Raw genomic sequence first — 20,211 nt, forward strand, 5'->3', positions numbered from 1 at the left:
TTATACTGTTTTGCTTTTATTATGCAACACATCTTTTACAACTTAATTGCATGTATAAGATAAGATATCTCCAAAAGACTATTATCAAACAGTATCATTTCAAGAGAGTAGGGTAAATGTTCCAATAGAGACGCTATTTGTAGTGGTGCAAATTGCTTTAAATGAGTTTGAGTTATTACGAAAGATAATATTTGCATACAAATACACAATATGTTGACTGCAATCCAAGAAAATATTTCCTACGACTTAAACAAGTTGCAATAATGTTATATAACTTATATAAATGATTTACAAAACAAAACGACGCAAAAACTCCCTTGAAAGCCGTGTAATAAAATGGCTTTCGTGTTTGAAAAAGTTGATGAATGTAAAAAAGATAGAATTATAGTGTAATTATCAATTACAACAAGATCAGTGCCCGAAATTACGACGTAATCTTGTGCAGTTCAAGAGGACCAAAGCTAAGAGGCTAGATTTTTGATTGTGGTCGTTTTTAAGTGATTAATTACTGAAAAAACTACTCCATGCCATGTTGATGAGAAAGAAATGTATAGTTACACTAAGTTTTGTGCACAAAATGTACAATTAGTCCTGAAAAGTGTTTGGTTGTTTGAAATCGTTTGTGAACGCTTTTTCATCTAACTGTCTAAAACAAGCTTTCAAAATGGTGGACCAAAATCGACCTCTGTATTATATAGACTTTGATTTTTGTGTATGGAAAAACGTGCCAACTAAAAAGCCAACTAAAAGCAGCAAGCAAAACCTCGGATCTCTATGCAGTATGTGGTCCACTGAGTATCGGGCAGTCCCCATTGCATAGCAAACTGACCACGTAACTTGCCAATATTAGCTTATATGATGCCAAAATCATTTGATTATTGGCCAATCGACTATTTTGGGTGGTCATCTACGTATTACATAACCTTGGCCAAGCGCTCTATGGCCTTAATCTGCCAAATACCGTTGCTGCTAGGTTCCAAAAGAAGTATTATAGTAATTTTAGAGTTATTTAATCTTTTAGAAGTATGCGGAATGAATTATTAGTGAAAATTAACTGTCTAGCCGGTCATTTAAGACCTAATTGCCTCAATGCCGTTGTTCATTATTTAGATGGAATTATTACTGCTTAAAATTGTTTGAACATTTTCGTGGTAAAAGGATAAAAGGTGAAAATATGAGGTGTCCGACTTTAGGTGGCCGCCACTGTATGTATTAAGATCATCCACAGGGACCTGCATTGTCTAATGATTTAGCAAACAATAATAATAATAATAATAATAATAATAATAATAATAATAATAATAATGTCTGCTTGGAAACCAATCCGAGTCCGCCAAGTCCTTTTATGCCGTCCAAACAGAGGGGAGCAGTAGTAGGTGGTAAGATGGCACGGTGGAGTCCGCCGTTGAGGCTGCGATAATGTTTTGGGAGAAGCGAGACCGTGACCGATTTCGGTCACTTCTGATACAGCCCGGTCCACAAAGCAGTTGTAGTGCAGGACAAGTAAATGCATAAGTATTTTTGTCATCATTCTTAGCATTCTAGCTAGCGCATTTTTAAACATGCAATTTATTAAGCAACAATGTTAGATTATTTTATGATGTAGCTGGTGGCGGTGGTAGTTTGCAATCGTCCGTTTGAAAAGTCAGCCCAGTAGGACAGGGAGTTTCAAACAATTGGTACTGTAATAGATATGATTTATATAGATTAAGTGTAATATAAAGTTTCTATCTACGGGGAGCTTACCGATCCGTTCAGTCCCGCCAAACATAAATAGTAGCGATCCGTTTGCGATCCTCCATTTCCGTCCGGAATTGCAAATTTGCCTTCTTTTTTGCAAGCAAACTCACACCTTCTCTTAGTTTCATTGAATTCTTCATTTTCACTACATTCGAACGTCATCGGCCCGAAGGTGGCGCAATAAAAATATAACCGAGGATTTGGTTTATATACATAAAATTTGTTCTGCATCGTTGAGCTCAGACAGTTAATTTGGAAACAATCGGCAGTAGTTTTACGCAAAGTCCATGATTGGACTAAAGAATTGAACACGTACGATGAGCTAGGAGCGCTTTGCTTCATTGCGAACTTTTTATCGTTGCAATATACCGATTCACTACAATTGCCGGGAACTGTAAATAAGTCCAATAAAGGGGGAAATAATCAGCTGCTAAAACATTCATCTAAAACAGCACCTACCTGGATAAAATGTATAGGATTGTTCTGGAGGGCATAGTTCGCTAGGCGTGTTACATTGTGCATCCATGATATTTGTACACATTCCATTGCCCACACAGTAAGGTCGTTGAGCATCGACAGAACTGCACTCATATGAGGCAACTATTTTATTCTCATGGTTACAAAGCTAAAACAGTATTAGAAAAACAGATGTTTTTTTAAATGAATCTACACATATGCAGTGCACTGTATGATACTGCTTTAATGCTTACCATTACGCTTGTACAGCTACCACAAGTGATGCCACGGGCTTTGCATTCTTTTTTAGAATCGTCGGAATCGATTAGATTTGTGTTAGTATTATCAACCACAGTTCTATGCATTCGAACAACTATTGGTAAGTTTTCATCCGCATTTATCGTCTGAAGCAATAAAGTCAATAGTTTGTAAAATAAATAATAATATTTAAAAGATTGTCTTACCTGAAGCCCCGTTGCAATTACACAGCACAACGCTAGAATCCAAACCATTGTCCCCATGGTGCTAAACTAGTGTTGCTATCACGTCGTACTCGCCTTGGTAATTGAAGCGAAACTACAAAGAATATTTGGCAAACCGGCTTTATAAGTTTTGTCGTGAGGGACAAGAATCTTTTAGATAAGATGATCAAAGTATGTAATCCTCTTATCTCATCCCAGATCTTTTATTTATTTGCCGAAAAAGATACAGTCGTAACCTTGAGACTTAAGCAATACGCATACACTGTGACTGTTGTAAATTCATGGTGGTGAGTTTTTGATTATATTTGAGAGAAACAATAAACATGCTCGCACGCAATTTTATACGTTTAACTAGCATTATTTTGAAATGTAATCAGATTTTCAGTTGCAGTACATGTAAAAAATGAAGAATAATACTGCTTACACTTCTGGTGGCCATGACCATATGGCCAAATAGAAGCAGAATATTTCTGATGACTAAAACAAGTAATAATTTTAAAAAAATACCTACCTTCAAGGCTCTTCCATTTCTGCATTTCTACATATACTATCATCTCATAGTACAGTCGTTAGCTCACGCGACTTGTGAAGCGTTCCGCTCACGCTATAAAGCGCAACGCTAGGATAAGACAAAGCGGCGCGTTAGTGATCCCGCGGAGGACAACGCTAGGATCGACGAAAGATTGTCAAAAATAGAGCAATTGAGAAGAAGCAGAAGAAGGGGGGGGGGTCGTCCGGTCATTCCTCCTCGGGAGAGAGGTCAAGTGGTGGCAAACTTGGAATACGAAGATCATTAACTCGGTGGACGGGAAGCTAGAAGGTGGAATAAAATTTGAAATTAACACGGTGTAACGATTAAAAAACTAGTTTCTTTTATTAATATAAAGTGTAGTTTCGTTCACATGTTTAAGATGACGAGGGTTTAAGCCTCACATCGACCGTCACTCCGTAACAAGGACTGACTATCCAAGAGTGCGGTCTCGATAAATCTCGAAACCATATTTTATTATCGGCACCACCGGCAAAGCCTGTATAGGCCGGCATCCAAATAAAAGATGATATACCATCGCACCCTAACATTGGACATAATTGTTCAATCTTGTTTCATCTTTTTATTCCAATGTAATAAGGGGCGGGGTCTGGTCTGGTGGTACCGTCGTCAACTCGTACGACTTAACAACATGCCCGTCATGGGTTCAAGCCCATAGACCGTGCCGCCATACGTAGGACTGACTATGCTGCTATGCTAACAATAAGTCACTGAAAGCCAAGCTCACTTCACTAGTGGGTATAGGCAGGCCTTGACCGACAGCGGATGTTGTGCCAAATAAGAAGAAAAAGAATCAGGGGCGCATTAAGTACTACGCAAACTAAGCAGCTCCGTGGGGCCACCAAGAACTCTCCGCTAACAATCAATTAATTGTTAATTAATTGTTAATCCTTGATTAATTTTACTTGTTAATCCTGTTCTAGTTTCAATTTAATAATACAATTTCTCGCTTGACAATTCAAAAATGTACGAATGTAGTACTCGTGTGACCGCTTAGTGCATCCATTCGTATAAATCAGTTAATGTAATTCAAGATAAATAGTACATTGATAAACAAAATAAAAAAAGAGATATGTTGTGTACAAAAAGCATTAACTAAACCGTTTTGCAGTATATTTTGGTAATGCGTGGCTGATGGCAACTGAAGCCATCTTTTTGATAACGTGGTGATTGCTAATTTATCTTAATATTTGTCTTACCGACACAATTGTACATAATTATTTTACTATCTCACATAGAGAAACGTCATTTCTCTAATAAGTAGCACGTGATCCACATGATGCACGTTATGCAAACAAACTTAAATAGATTAAATAAAGCATCTGGAAGGCCAGATCATCACGATGCAGTACGATGTTTTGCAAAGCAAACCGCGGTATATTTATTTTGTTTACTGAACTGTTCATTTTCTCAGAAGTTAATCTCCATTGATCTTGTGCACAGATAAGAGTACAAATCTTACATGACGTTGACATTTAAATTCTAACGATATGGTTTATTTAAAAGGCAGCTGGGAAAGAGTATCCAAACGTATTTGAGTGGTCTGAAAATGCAGTTACACATTCTCCAAACTTTCATTTTAGTTACTCTTATTCGCAAAGAATCATTTTGCCAGCTGGACAATGGCACTAGCACTGCTCTCAACACAAGAGCATTTGTAAAGAAGGAATGTGATGGAATAAAAACATATATTTGTGATTCGTGCACTTCGCGGAGGCCTTGCTTTGGCACGCAGGAAATTGAAACGACATTTACTTGTGGTACTGGTTTATTCTGTATCGAGGGTACCGCATCTGATCGACCTTCGGATGTTTGTGTAACATCAACAGAAAGCAGGCCGTTCACTTGCTCCGCTAGTGGACTTTTTCCAGGTGTGTGTACGTAAGATGAGTAGTTTCATTTCATGTTAATTTGTATCTTTTTCCGTAGATCCCAACAACTGTCAGAACTATCATGTATGTTTAGCCGCTAGTGAGTCCTCAACGGTGTATACATGTCCGCCGGGTTACGTCTTTAATATCGTCACTACATCATGCATTCGTCAAATATCGGCAGCAAATTGTGTTACGGTGACCTGTCCAGTAGCAGTTCCTAGCTACGTTCTTTACGGCACGAGTAGAGTGTATTACGTCGTATGTGATGGCATTAATCTACCCACCGAGGTATTACGGTGTCCAAACGGCGCTCTATTTACGTTTTTCTCTTCTAGTACGCGTTTCGGTGAATGTGTATACACTTGTTCAGGGCAGGGTAATTATCAAAATAGCAACAATCCTAGCTCCTATTTCCAATGCTATATATCTAATGGTCGTTTGGTGTATAACGAGCTCGATTGTCCATCAGGTACTATATTTAATCAAACCCTGCGTTATTGTACGAGGCAGTAAGCGTATTTCACGAGCAACTTAATATTTTATAAAACCATTTTCACCAATAATTCTGACAAGGAACGTAATACTTGTAGAAATTGATGATTACTACCAGTCAAAGATGCTACTTTTGGTTAAATAAAAAAAATATTAATCAATACAACTTTTAAGTAACATTAGTTTAAATACCCCAAACTAGATTAGAGAATGTAATAGCATGGAAAATAATATTTTAGTCATGATAGTATTTTTTAACTGATCTCTGACGTAGTTATTTAGGTTGCTACAAAATAAGATTTCATGGAAAAATGCATTTAGCAACATGTAATCAGGAAAACGTATCTATTTTTAATCTAGGTAAAGTTTTTATATGTTTGACATTTCTTCAATTTGATGGAACAACATTTTATCCCTTTTTTAACAGTACATATACAAAGTACATTACTTTAGACATGGAGGCTATTAATCTAAACCTGGAAGGCTGCTCGGCTTAAATAGAATTAAAAAGCAAGACGCGCAACATTTCAGATTTATTTAAGAATAATATTATAATAGCATGATGAGAGATCTCCAAATACTTTTCGTTTATACAAAGTATAATATATTATACTTTGTATAAGTTGCGACCAAGTATTAAAACAAGTTGTAGTGTTACTTGAACGCGTCATAACGTCGTAATTTAGGAAATTATTTTACGATATTACCATATGTATTACTAGCTAGCCCGGTAAACCTAGATATTCCCAAGTAACTAAAATATACTATATATGCTTTGTTGAGATATTTGAGATATTTTACATCGAGTGTAAACCACTAAACACCTTACATCAAGTGTCAAAGTGCATACAGCATTTGTATAAAACAATAACAACAATCTTGCGGTTTGTGTGGGGTTAAAAAAATGCAATCAAATTAAGTAAAGTGTAATATCTGAAAATGTTGTAAGTCTTAAAACCTATTCTCATGCCACCATAAGGTGTGGGCAAAGTTTATTTCTTACACGAAATGAATTTTATGTTAAAGGAATTTGATTCTCACAATTCCCATCATATAAAATTCATTTCCAAAAAGAAAGAGTCAAAAAATATCCCACAACTATGAAAACCCCTGAAAAACTCTGTATAGCGAGTTTTCACTTAACAAACAAATCTAAATGCTCTACAACATAAGAAATCTTGATCGTTCTAAGTGTTTCAATACTAAGAACCATTAAATATCATGCTATTTCCAAAACGAGTAGTGAATAGGATTATAAGAAATAGTGTCAGGGAGGTGACACATTAACGTCCACTGCCAGTCCAAAACTCACGAAATCATACAAAAATCGAAAAAAGCCGAGGCCGACCATGGGCGCATTTACTCCACGTCCAGATATATCGGTTCAGATCAGATAGTGTAGCTGAAAGTTTTGCTGCGCTTATCCACAGGTGGAGCAAGTGAGGTAGTGTCTTCAGTTTAATTGTTCCATTTCCTTTCTTCTTATTTGACATTATTGGAAGCTCTCTTCGGTTTAGGCCGTGTGTTTTACAAGTGTAAGGTATATATATGTATACTGTATGTATACATAGATTATCCGAGTAAACTGTTCTAAAGTATCTAACTATGAAGCTTTGATGAGTTCTATGTTTTTATAGTAACAATAGTTATTCAAGCACAAATGAACAGCTGTACTTTTCATTTTAAAGTACAATGAATTCATACATGTTTTGCAAATAGCAAATTCAATCTTAGCAACTACACACTGCGGTTATAACCTTCTTTACAGAATTAACAAACAGCGCTTCAACTGGCAATTCGTGTAGATAAGCGTTGTGAGCATCTCCGCGAAAACAGGATTAAGAAATGTCAATGAAAAGTAGCGTTGGTTGCATTTTATAAACTAGGTATCATTACCAACTACGTTCAGTCCATTGCAAAATGCTGTTTAGTACGGTATTTATCACCATCGTGGTGCGTTTATCACAAGCTGTCGAATACCTGGAGCTTACAGACGAGTCTTTAAATTCTACGGATGAAGTGAGTCCAGGTATATTTGGCACTGGACAGGACCCCACTGAACTCGCCTATCTGCATCGTCAGCCATCAATTACCGGTGTGTGTGACGGTGTGAAACAACTAGTATGTGATTCTTGTAGCACTTTTCGCGTTTGCTTGGGAACCGTAAATGGGCAAGAGCTGACGATTGCTTGTCCCACTGATCAGCCTTATTGTAACTATGGAGCGACAACGGACTATTGCTCCACTATTCCAATTCCAAACATTTGTACCGACGCATCACAAAACGCAATATTTACATGCCCTGCCATTGGAACTTTTCCAGGTAACGAATTAATTTAAAATGTCGCAATACTTGATCTACACTCTGTTTCCATTTTTTATTCAAAAATAGATCCTACCAACTGTCGCATCTACCACGGATGTTCCAGTGTGGGGCAGACCTCGTCGATCTATACATGCCCCACTGGATACGTATTTAATGCCGTTTTGGAGCTGTGCGCCTTGGAGAATGCGTTTTCTCGGTGTGTTACACTGCAATGCTCGGGAAATTTCGTTGGACATGTACGATATGGCCAATCTCAGCGATTCTACGGCCTATGCGATGGCACTGGTCAGGCTCCAATCATCTATAAGTGTCCGATGCGAGCAAACTTTGCCTTCATAGCGGATTCCACATTTGGCGAATGTTCTTACTTGTGCCCGGCACAAGGAAACTATCCCAACAGTAACGATCCCGCAACATACTTTCAATGTTTTTGGGCAAATCGACGACTGCGATACAATTTAGTGCATTGCCCTGTTGGTTTAATTTTTAACAGCCGATTGCAATATTGCATATGAAAATTTCAAAAAAAAAATTATTCTCAAATCGTATGACTACAATCTTTCCATGCTTTTAGACATAACGTGAAGTGTGAAAATGTTCGGTGTATCAAAAACTTTCAGTTTTTCTATGGATTTCCCATAAAATATCATCGAATGTCATCGATGTTGGCTTCAAGCTTCGCGACGCGACGCTATTCGGTGGTGTGTTTTTGTACAAGGGTAAGAGAAGCTCGCATTAAAACTATAACCAAGAAAAACATGAAACGAAAAAATTAAATAATTTTTTTTGTAGAGAACTCATAACTTGTAATCATGTTTTTGCGAGAGTAGGAGTAAGTCTAACAATAGATTGCCCATCAGGAACGCACCGTACCCAATAGTTATTTAAACAATCTTCATAACAGGATGTATACTATAATAAAATACAATGTTATACAAACATATTGAAACAAAAATATAATTACTAAATAAAAAAAGAAAACTAACAGAAAAAAAAACATATCTATTAGTAAAATGTAATGAATAACGTTATTAATATCACAAAAGCACACTGTTCTCAAACTCATATTATTATTTCATCTTATTAATTCTTAATGCTCTCTTGATCGATGATGCTCATAAGTTTTAGTAGAGCATCTTAAATGACTGAACTACATAAGACCAGACTTTGTGCAATTGCTATTTAGCATTTAGAAATCGCAAAAAAATATCTAAAACAAATTTTAGTGGGTCTATTCAGAGAAAGTTAAAACGTAAATCTGTCAGACTACTTCCGGCAATACAAACCATATTATCTTCAAGGCCGCGGATAACGTATGTGTACCAGAAGCGTTTCTATGCATTTGCCTATTACTTGTGTTTGCATTACTAGTTTACTCACCCTTTGTCGGAGCTCTGTTCCTAGATCAAGGTAGAGAAATCTTCGCCGTTACACAGATACACACTCTGCTATTCTTTATCTCGTGAAATTGTACATCATTTATCCAGTACTAGGTCCGTCTTCTAAGGCATAGCATCGTTGAGTTCGAGTTTATAGGGTGTAAAATAATAAATGAAAGCAGAATAAAGAGTGTATTTGTCAGAACCGTCAGAATTTTTTCAAAATAAAAGTCAAACATTAAAACCAAAGATGTTACGTTGGCGGCTTCATTTTTTAACATATTTTACCTTATGTTACTGTGCTGGTTTGGTAATACTCGAAAAGACTAATTTAGTTATCTAAATAACTAAAATTGCTAAAAGACAATAATTATTTTCGAAGGGTTGGTAATAATTAAAACACTAACGAACCAATTATTTCATTTTTATTTCGGTTCAGTTTCAGGATACCAATTGCTCTCCTGTGCTGGTATTGGTTGCTAATGGCAGTGATATCACGATTAATTTTCCCGGAGAAAACAACAACAATCGAGTATTCAGCATTGTCAGCAGCTCTGGTAACAATAACCCATCTATGTTCGATTGGATAGGAGGTAACGGCGCCAACAAAGCACCTACAATATTGCTGGGAAAATCGAATGAGCCTGCAATGCCACCTAGCTTGCCAAAAGATTACAGTGCTGAAGATGATGATACCTTACCTTCAAATCGCAAACCAGTATGGGGAACACACGGATTAAACGAATTCGAGGTAACTGATGGAATTTTTCCACTTGTTTCAACTGCCTCCCCGACAACATTGCCGAACGTTACAACCATATCCGTGCCATACACGCATAAAGTTATTGCAGCACCTGTTTGATAAAATTATACAGACCTGCTTTCAAACATTACTGAAAAGTGTATACATTCGTAAATAGATGTGCACACGTAATTGTCTCTGCTTTCATGCACTTTTATTCCTTGATTTTATGTTTTCTTACATAGGTTTTGATCATGTTCCTTATCTGGAATTTACTTAGCACATATAATTAGGAAGAAAGAGTTTAATAAATATATTCGATTTTGATTTGACTTTATGTATATAATGTGTATATATGTATAAGAATATTTGTGGTGATAATATATTGTTCATGTCTTCAGATAACTGTTCAGCCCTTGTTAATCATTTGTTAGCCTTCAAAGCGCGTTATGTTCTTCACTTGTTTCTAACACAATCAACACCTTCTTTTGAATATCTTGTTGACAAACCAATGTTAAACATTGCTGGGTTAGCTTAGAGAAAGGTCCGTTGTTTACTTTTATTTGTATCGAATACTTTAAACTCACTGCTTATGCTGATATATGAAATTGTTTACCTTCAACCCATTTGTGTTAATTGAGAGCTTTACGAATAAGCAGCATACAGAGGTTTTTGGGGCTTGACATACAAGTATAAACAATGTTTGAAACACTAACATGTTTGCATGGATTTGTGCATGCTTTTCTTAGTGTTTTATTTTAAATATTATTGTCTGGTTTGCACTGCATACAATTTTAATACTAGTTGTTTGGAAATTTTCTTAGCTCACCTTCACCTTTTTTGTTATTATTTGTCATTAATATATTGTAGTTTATTTATTGTCTTTCATTGGTAAAGTACACATCAGTTTACTCATATTACACACCAACCAACATTGATTTACTTTCAGCCTTCAGTATTGTCTTAAATCCTTATTAATGTGTTGGCTTTATATTTTCCGATCTACAAACGTTGATATTTTTGTTGAAAAGAAGAAAGTTGAAAAGATCATTATAGAAATAATGATCTTGATACAAATTAATTTTTCAATACTTTGGCGACTGCTGCTATAGATTGATAAATAATATAAATATAATACAAATATAAAAGTATATGTTTCAGCTAACTTTAAGACATACATTCCCATGCACAATATTTTCTCCTGCTCTATAAATCCTTATGTTTTCCAGTAGTCTGTAACATCCTTTGATGGTGTGTTAAAACTTATATAGTCAGTAGATTTTCTGGCTAAGCTATCTAAATTTCTTGTTTCAGTTATTATTTCGATCATTTTAAATAAAGCTTGGTAAAGCTTTCGAACACATACTTACAGTGATTATTGTCACTTTGATTTCATTTTGGAGCACTTTTCTTCGCTATTGGTTTTCTATATATTTTAGTTTCACAACATTAGATGCAGCACTCGTATTTACTTCCATAATATGTTGTAAAGATGTAAATTTTCAAACGTGAAACTATTAAACAACATTGTATGCAAAGCGTTAATGGCAAAACATGTAATTTTTAAAAATTATTATTTTAATAATACAATTTTTAAACAATTCCAAACTTATTGAGAAATTTGTAACAAAGAATTACCACAAATGAATAATTATCATTTCAATACGAGCAGAACATCAACTAATTGTCTTCTGTTTCATTTGTTTAGGCATAAGATTCTTCTAGCTCATAGACCTGAGCGAATTGTTCAGCAGCTACTGTTAGCAGTTGTCAGAACTTCTAAATAACAAAATTACCAAATCCTTTTACTTTGTAAAACACAATTACCGTTTCCCGTTGTGGTATGTTTAAAGGATTTTGCTATTTAGTTTTCTTCGACACACGCTACAAACTTACATTCCATTGAGTAGATGTTCACCAAATACAACATTGAAACCTTGTACGGTATTGGTATGTTGTTTGATTCACAAGTAATTGAACTTTTTATTCCTTTTCTTTGACCAAGGAAGACAGACTCCGCTCAAAGGTCTATCATTTCATTAGAATTCCATTCAATTGCACACGAATCTTACATCGCGAAAAGATAACATTTTTATATGATAGCTTTTCAGTTATATTGTTCTCAGCTTGTTTCTCAGATGTTGCTGCAAAAGTTCTTGTAATACGCTATAGGTCTATGCACTATTGCCATCTTGTTGAAAGAGCCAGTATGGTTTGTTTGTCTTATCTATTATTCAAGTTCTTATAGTAAACATTTTAAGTACCACAAAATGTAGATTATACAATAAAATGTTCCATTCCAATTTCTTTTACAGTTTAATAATGTTTAAAGTCCTTCACTACCATTTGTATTACATTATTAACCATTGTATTGGATTGATATGAGCAAAGGGATATGAAAGAGTAGGATATTTTGTTGCCTCAGTAAATTTGGATCCAAATTCTTGTTACACCTTATGTGACATTCAGTTTAATGCCGTCGAAACTAAAGTTTGATTACACTAGTCTCTAACTCAACCATTTACATAAAGGCAAGATTTTCCATTACATTGGATAATTTCAAAACTGAAAATTACAGAGAGCTAGACTTTAATGCAAATTGTATCTTTTTTCAAATTTTAAACAGTTGAATTATGTTGTCTTAAAAAGAAAAGGTAGACTACCGAAGCTATCGAATACTTTTGGCAACACGAAATTGTGTGCGTGTTTTTTAGTGTTGAAATTAGTTATAAAACTCTTATTGATAGTAACCTAAATTTCTTCCATACGTTGCTTGAATATACTTATTGTCAAGATAATACTGCTTTTTCAGATAATATAGCAATTTACGGAGACGATTGGCACAGCGATATTCATCATCCGTGTAGAACGGATTTACGCGTTCACTGAACTCGTCGTGCACGTACGGGTGGCTGGCGAAGGCCTCGCCAGTGTAACGCGGCAACTCTAGGCGGCGCGGCACCCCACGTGGACTGTAGCCCTGGAGCTCCCCAACTATTGGTACCTCTGAATCCATGTATGCATTGTCTACATACGCCGCTGGTTGGTTGTCGTAGTGGCTCGGGTCGGGAGTAATATTCGCCCTATTTCAGTTTTACAAAATAAAAATAAATAAACACAAACGAAGCACCATATTGGTTTGTTAGTATAGTTTCCAGTTACTCGGTGTTAAACAAATTTAGGGATACAAATACTATCAACTGTATAGTGGGAACATTACAACATTTTGAAACTAGTGTCTATTTCATATCACAGGGATGTACACAAAGGATTTAGTTTTAACCATACTTCTAAAAATAAATTATACCGCATGCAATTGAACAAATTCTGCATAATACAATAATATCCTGATATAGCAGCTACATACTTATTTTCGAAGCTATAATTTTTGCGATGTTTTTTTATATTAACATTTTAACATAATTACACTATTACTGGGTTACACAGCACCATAGCTTAAAAATGTATTTGTTGGAAAATTTCAACTAATAACTACAAGCGTCATGCATATATCTAAAATTTGAAACAAATAATCATGAATTAAATATACACTTATAAACACCGAACGTATTTTTATTAATCATATACTATTTTCTGTCATCCATGTTAAGGAATAACGTAATAAACTATGAAATCGTAATTTAAGTGAAAGCGCTGATCACCTGCTCCGAGGTCGTGCTGAGGTTTATTTTCGTTGATTTTGTGATTTTATGATACATCAAATCACAAAAAAAGAGGAATAAAAAACCATTTAAACATTAATCAATTGTATATCATGATCAAAAATGTTGAAAATTTTTGAGAAAAAGTTAGAATTCGTCTTCAAAGTCATATACTTCTGAATACATTTGCTTGCAATTGACTGTAAAACAAAACCTAGCAATAAACAATTACTGGGATTAAAGGATTCCTCTTTTGAAGGTTGGAATATTTTAAAAAGTAGTGTTAACACAAGCATGTGGTGGCATCATAAACGCAGGTGATATTGAACAATAGCATTTTGCTATGAATCACTAAAAAGAAAAATCCCAAACCAGCTTGATGAAAAAGAATGCTGAAATATACCAGCTACCAAAAAATCTTTTTTAATTGTCACTATCATTTAGCCTTTCCATACCTGAAAACGCTAGGAGTTAAGGTAGTTTTAAACTATGTTTCCAAACGTGTCATCGATAACATTATTTTTAGGCAATGGGGCTAATGTAACGAATGTTTAGTTTATTGGTTTTCGTGACCGTGTGTGTGTATCGTTACTAAAACTGAGAAAGGGTAAATTTACACCTTATTAAGACGAATGTACATTATTATTCATTTGAGGTTTCAAACATAAACATAATCAAAATGTTGTATCTAGCATAGGTTGCATAGATATTTGGACAATTCAGTCTGGCAAAGTTACAATCGATGCAGCAGTTTATTAATCAAAAGGGTGTTTGAGAGGGTTTCTTTAGAAAGGCAAGTAGATTTTCAGTAAAGAACCTTAAACTCGCCATGATTTTTAACCAACAACTGATGCCACAAAAAATTGACAGCAATCTCAGATAATTAAGAGCAACTATGGAACCCAAATACATCGTGTTTCATTAAGATTAAAGAGAGTAATAATTAGTAGTGACGGCAGTATTGAGGCATTGAAAAATATAAACATTCAGCAATATACAGGAAATGGCCAAGTATGGTTTGCATTCACGAGGCTTTTGAAAGATTACTACCTAATCCAATTTCACATTCAACAATGAAGGAGCGTCTGACGGACTGACTATACATCAGATAATAGATAGAACTATACGCTTAACTTGCGAAGATGACCAAAAGGTGTCTAAGGAAACACTCATAACAAGGGTTTCAATTTGACTCCTCTAGATATAGGGCACATTGGGAAGCATGTAGCATTCTTTCCAGCAAGGATTTTCAGGACAAGGAGGGTAATTTTACGCATACAGAATCAAACATCATCATGACCATCATCCAGTTCATTCCTTTGATTAAACATCTACGAACAATGAATCGTTTCAACTTCCTACTATGTGAGACCTCGCCCTGCCGGCCCGACTGAAGCGATTTCCACGCGACGGCCGGAACGATGGAGTCCAGCCCGAGCGCACAATCGAGGCAATGTGACGCTTTACGAACGGCTTGCTTCGCAATGGCAGATCCGTGTCCGTTCTATCATCTTCATAATTGGTGGTGTCTTCGCTTCTTCTGAGGCCTGTATTGACCAGAAAATTGATTAAACCACCAGTTTTAATCCGACGCGTTATAAACATTTCCCAAGCATACATAACGTCCTTCACTAACCAATCTTTGTTTTAGTGCACTATTGGATAGTAACAATTCAATAAAAATGTATACTTGTTTTTTATAGATTCCTCCAAATAAATATACTGAGAAGTATAGAATACTAGTATACTAGTATACTAGTATACTCGTTCATATACAGTCCGGAAGCTTTTCACTTTATGTGCCATCACTAGCACATTGCCGTTGTTAATGTCCCTACATAATGTCAGACCCTAGTCCATTTTCGAGTTGTTTTTACACTTTTCGGCTAAAAAATGACAAAATAAAAACAACACTAGTAAACACTTACCAAGAAAACGTTTTTCTTCGAGATGATTGTCGGTATTATGTAAAGGATATGTTTGCACCATTGCGTCCATAAGCTCCTCGTAGTCAAGTGGAGCCGTTTGGAAAACAGGTTCCAAAACTTCAGGACTGCTCTCCTCCATTTCATCGTAGTACAAAGACCTTTTTTACGTCCCTGCGCATTCTTCAATGATTGAATGTTTCGTTTCTCTGTGAATGGATAAAGAATTTATTTTACATCATGACCCCGTTACCAATCATTGTCATGATTATTATTATCAAATCGTAGCAAATTCGATTACGATTGCGCTATTAAAAAAAGGCCCCATTGCCAAATATTATAGTAGCTATTTTACACCAGTACTCACCATTGTCACTTGTTGAGCCACTACTTTCCGATAGTTTATTATGCTGCTTCGGTAAACTCCAATCGCGTACCAAGGTCTGAATATTCCGCTTATATATACTTCCATAACCGGTGAGCACATTTTCCCGTGCAAGTGACTGTATGTTTCGTTTCGGAGCTATAGAAGGAAGCATTCCTGTGCGTAGTAATGATTGAATGTTTCGTTTACCAGGCAGTTCATACTTTCTGGCCAGGGAAGCAATGTTGCGTTTGCCATTTAGCATATAACCTGATTGCAACGCAGAAGCTACATTTCGCTTATCCTCATTCCATTCACCATCAGGTGTAGTATCCTCAGACTCTGTGTCACGTGATGGTAGCTGTCCATTCTTGGCGAGTGTTGCCAAGCTACGTTTGAGGTATTCCGGTTGGTTTCGCAATAATCCCGCACGAGCAAGCGCGCCCACGTTTCGCTTTCCGAATACGGCACCATCACGCAAAAGTGCACGATAAGATCGTTTGTCTTCGTATGGCCCACGGGTGGCTTCGGAACTGTCCTCGAGATTTTGATAACTTTCGCGATCAGAAGGATCATGCTCCAAAATATGTCTCAACTGGTTACGAAGTGCTACAGCGTGCATTTCATACCCTTCTTCGGGATAAGTCAAATCTCTTAGCAGTGATTCAAGTTCACAAGGCTTTAAACGTCTTCCTTCATAATTTTGAGAGGTTACCTATAGTGAAACATATTTAAATTATGTAAAAATATGTCTATTTTTTATATATTTTAGTTTTATTTCTTTTTATATTATTTTATTTGTTTTGTAGTCTCAAGTGCTACGAAAACAGATCCGTTTTTTTATTTTTTGTTAGCTTTTTGATTATTAATTTTTATTTCTTTTTTGTCTCACAATGTTAGCATTTTTTAAACGAAAGACGAAAAAATATCAATATCAATACCAATACGCAATAAAATAAATCATCGGACTATTTCCAACAAATTGAAAACCAACAAAAATCCAAAATTCTGTAAGAGTCTAAACATCCTCGGAATTCAACCAAAAATCCCACATGTAAAACCATGTATTGATAAACATTTGATAGACAAATAGATTCATTCATTCGTTTAATTGTTTAAAGATTGTCTGAGTTTGAATTTAGCAATAAATAAAAACAAGGAATTTATAATGAATTCAGTAACCTCGATAGTGTTGATGAATAATAAATGTTCGAACAAAAAAACATTACCTTCCATGTTTCTTAACATTATAAATAACCTTTTTTATCGAAAACCTCAAAACCCCAATCTCAATAGTTCTTGTTGTTGTTGTTGTTCTTCTTCTTCTTCTTCTTCTTCTTCTTCTATGACAATGATTATCTCAACAGTACTTTTTTATAATTATCATAAATGTGGCGTTAATTAGAACATGTGGTAAACTCCCTGTCATGATTATGATAATTTAATGCAGTCATGTAAATCTCATGATCCAAATACTACTCTATAGTTGATTCAAGTCCTCAAACAAAATACAGTGTTTTTTATAGGAATATTTTCTACCTCGGTAAAACATAGACTCGTGAAGCGACTTGTCTCGCTAGCATGTATAGTAATTTTCATAGTGTATGCACTTACATTATGAAGAACGAAGAAAAACAGCAGCGACGCTCGAACAAAAAACAGCTTTGGCGGCAAAATCATTTCGCACCGCACCATTATATTTCTTGATCGTTTTCCGCAGTAGATATGCACCAAACTTTTTTCTACACTTCAAATAATACAAATATATCACAACCGACTGAAACACTAAACTGTAAGGTAAAAATGTAAAAAAAAATCACATCTATTTCACTGGATCTGGATTGTATTGCATTTTTTGTTACACATTTGCTGAATCGATTTGGTTTGTTCGAAGAAAATTGTTAAGATAGCACCGCTATATATTCCGCACGTCATATTAGTTTTATATATACACGATTCACGAGTTAAAATCGCTTTTAAAGAAATGCAAATTCATTCACTTGCAAAGTGTCACACCAAAGAGCGTATCCGCGTAAAGGTCATCTAAACTTACCACAGAAACCGTAGCCCAACATTTTATCGCTAATACAAGCACATCATTGATTTACCACTTCGAGCACGGAAATACAATCGGGATGATAAAAATCTGCTGGTATATGTGTCTGACGTAGACTACGTATCTAGTAGCAACATGACACCTCCCAATGATAAGGTTTTGTAGATAATTGAAACGAGTGCATCATACACATACATATTCTTTAATCGAAATACTTTTAACGTCTGGATAATGACCATCTCCGAGCACTGTTGCTACTTGATAAAAAAAGATTTTCCTTCTTTGCCTTTATATTTCACCGGCATGACAATTACAATAGCGCGTTCTCAAAAGCTAATCCATGAGCCCCTGTACCTTTCGTATTTTCACAAAATCTCGGCGCACTTTTTCATATTTCCGTATTCTCACTTTTTCCACGTAAATTATATATCACTATTATTTTATACAACAGATACAGAGCATTTCAAATATAATAAAAGGACATGCACTTGCACGTTAAACGAAACACTACCGCTAAGCAGCTGGAATCCACTGTGCAAACCACTCAGCGTCGTGACTGGAATAACCTGACCAGCAGCACAAACCTCCTTATATCCTGATGTCCTTTACAGCCAGATTCAGCAATCCTTTTATATGAATGAACGGGAACCCGAGCGTAAGCGCATGCGCATTTGTATATCTGGAGCAAATTTGCTGAGAGCGACCTTTCTTGACAGCATGACAATCTCCTACCCAACATTATCGCTTGCCTTCTCATTTGCTAACATACGTCAAACTCAAGGATGCTCCAGCTTCGATTCACGAACATTGAGCAACACATCGATACCGACGCTTTCGTAAACTGAATGATTCAGAAGAAGCAACAGCATTTTTCGCAATGGCTTTTTTTTTCTTTTTTTTTAGAACTCTTTAGACCACCCACACCATTAACGCATTGCAAAAGAGAATTACCCGGACACTTGTAGAGAGTATCCAGATTCTTATTACTTTTTGCCTGTTTGGTACTTATATAAGAAATATCAACCTCATACAATTTTATAACAATACACCAATAGATAGATAATTATTAATTTGTATTATGAGTTCAATATAATTTCAAAAACTATTATTATTAAGAAACCTATTGCAAACACATGCCGCGAAGCATTTGCCATTTGTTAAGCAATATAATTAAAAGTGTCCAACACGAATTTTATTCGTAATGAAAGGAAACGATTTACTTTTATCTATCTGTGATAATTGTATTCCCATGCCGACGACACAAACAATAAATAAATGAATGCGCAACTGTTCATTTGCATCATTCGTGAACTACGTTCATCCTAAGGCTGGCTATACACAACGGAATACAGGTGCATTTATATTTACATTAATTCAAATATGTTTTATGTATTTTAATTCAATTTTGATGATTATATATCTGACATCAATAAGTTAGCAAAACGGCCTTTTTGGAACGTTTCTCCTGAATAAAAAATAATCGACAAAACATAAGAGGAAGCTGTTTTAAATAAACTGCGCTCTTGTTTAACTGTTGTTTATCTAATTTAAAAAAAAAGTTGAGAAAGGTAGGTAAAGACGGACACTGTAAATGATAAGATGGGCACTTCTCATGCACTAAAAGGGTAATTTTCGAATAATTCAACAATTCAGCATCGAAACTGAAAGTAAAACAACGCATTTGAGAACATTTTTGGCATAATATATACAAAATTGGTTAAATTCACGAACAAAATAAATGGTCAATCGTGCGCATCCTTGTGGATCTAATATGACTACTGCCGATCTTAAGCTCTGTAACTTGTATTGTTTATATTTTCAGAAGTTATATTACATGAATGAGTTGTCGTGATTATTAAGCAAACAACTGGTGAAAGAACGAGAACGAAAGCAATACATTTTTTTTATTTTTTGACACCGGTAAAAATAGCAGTCATGCGTTATGCTATTACTCGCTCCACGCTGGACACTTCACGAAACCCAATATCTTTCCACGACTTGGACATCTTTAATCAACGGTCTACGAATTTCACCTCTCGCGCCGTAATACCAATGCCCCCGTCTACTTCTGTTAATCATTAGCTCTTGGTCTATTACATACCAAGGAAACAACTCAGACCTAGGTAATGTTCCATTATTCCATGCAAAATTATTCTCGACCAA

General features: G+C 35.5%; 4 protein-coding genes and 1 pseudogene across 4 annotated transcripts; 3 read left to right on the forward strand and 2 right to left on the reverse strand.

Annotated features, from left to right (window-relative positions):
• Positions 1-1,553: 1,553 nt before the first annotated feature.
• Positions 1,554-2,786, reverse strand: LOC121600029. Its single transcript, XM_041928295.1, has 5 exons — positions 2,661-2,786; positions 2,451-2,600; positions 2,200-2,365; positions 1,747-2,132; positions 1,554-1,682 (listed from the first exon to the last, which is right to left on the reverse strand). The coding sequence occupies exons 1-5, from the start codon at positions 2,715-2,717 to the stop codon at positions 1,596-1,598; spliced, it is 846 nt and encodes a 281-aa protein (XP_041784229.1). The 5' UTR covers positions 2,718-2,786; the 3' UTR covers positions 1,554-1,595.
• A 1,947-nt stretch (positions 2,787-4,733) lies between these two features.
• Positions 4,734-6,374, forward strand: LOC121600282. Its single transcript, XM_041928729.1, has 2 exons — positions 4,734-5,099; positions 5,158-6,374. The coding sequence occupies exons 1-2, from the start codon at positions 4,778-4,780 to the stop codon at positions 5,613-5,615; spliced, it is 780 nt and encodes a 259-aa protein (XP_041784663.1). The 5' UTR covers positions 4,734-4,777; the 3' UTR covers positions 5,616-6,374.
• Positions 6,375-7,296: 922 nt separating this feature from the next.
• LOC121600280 lies at positions 7,297-8,861 on the forward strand. Its single transcript, XM_041928728.1, has 2 exons — positions 7,297-7,917; positions 7,987-8,861. The coding sequence occupies exons 1-2, from the start codon at positions 7,515-7,517 to the stop codon at positions 8,433-8,435; spliced, it is 852 nt and encodes a 283-aa protein (XP_041784662.1). The 5' UTR covers positions 7,297-7,514; the 3' UTR covers positions 8,436-8,861.
• Positions 8,862-9,385: 524 nt separating this feature from the next.
• Positions 9,386-10,235, forward strand: LOC121599291. The gene is made up of 2 exons (XM_041927000.1): positions 9,386-9,609; positions 9,739-10,235. The coding sequence occupies exons 1-2, from the start codon at positions 9,550-9,552 to the stop codon at positions 10,159-10,161; spliced, it is 483 nt and encodes a 160-aa protein (XP_041782934.1). The 5' UTR covers positions 9,386-9,549; the 3' UTR covers positions 10,162-10,235.
• Positions 10,236-10,238: 3 nt separating this feature from the next.
• On the reverse strand, positions 10,239-18,662 carry LOC121599292 (annotated as a pseudogene).
• Positions 18,663-20,211: the final 1,549 nt, after the last annotated feature.

This window comes from Anopheles merus, chromosome 3L, assembly GCF_017562075.2.
Source record: "Anopheles merus strain MAF chromosome 3L, AmerM5.1, whole genome shotgun sequence".
In the NCBI taxonomy this organism is placed as follows: Eukaryota; Metazoa; Arthropoda; class Insecta; order Diptera; family Culicidae; genus Anopheles; species Anopheles merus.

Coding starts and splice junctions, on each gene's coding strand:
- LOC121600282 (XM_041928729.1), top strand. CDS start 4,778: ATGCAGTTACACATTCTCCAAACTTTCATTTTAGTTACTCTTATTCGC. Junction 5,100..5,157: donor CGCTAGTGGACTTTTTCCAG/GTGTGTGTACGT, acceptor CTTTTTCCGTAG/ATCCCAACAACTGTCAGAAC.
- LOC121600280 (XM_041928728.1), top strand. CDS start 7,515: ATGCTGTTTAGTACGGTATTTATCACCATCGTGGTGCGTTTATCACAA. Junction 7,918..7,986: donor TGCCATTGGAACTTTTCCAG/GTAACGAATTAA, acceptor ATTCAAAAATAG/ATCCTACCAACTGTCGCATC.
- LOC121599291 (XM_041927000.1), top strand. CDS start 9,550: ATGTTACGTTGGCGGCTTCATTTTTTAACATATTTTACCTTATGTTAC. Junction 9,610..9,738: donor TATGTTACTGTGCTGGTTTG/GTAATACTCGAA, acceptor ATTTCGGTTCAG/TTTCAGGATACCAATTGCTC.
- LOC121600029 (XM_041928295.1), bottom strand. CDS start 2,717: ATGGGGACAATGGTTTGGATTCTAGCGTTGTGCTGTGTAATTGCAACG. Junction 2,601..2,660: donor TAATTGCAACGGGGCTTCAG/GTAAGACAATCT, acceptor TTATTGCTTCAG/ACGATAAATGCGGATGAAAA. Junction 2,366..2,450: donor GTAGCTGTACAAGCGTAATG/GTAAGCATTAAA, acceptor ATACTGTTTTAG/CTTTGTAACCATGAGAATAA.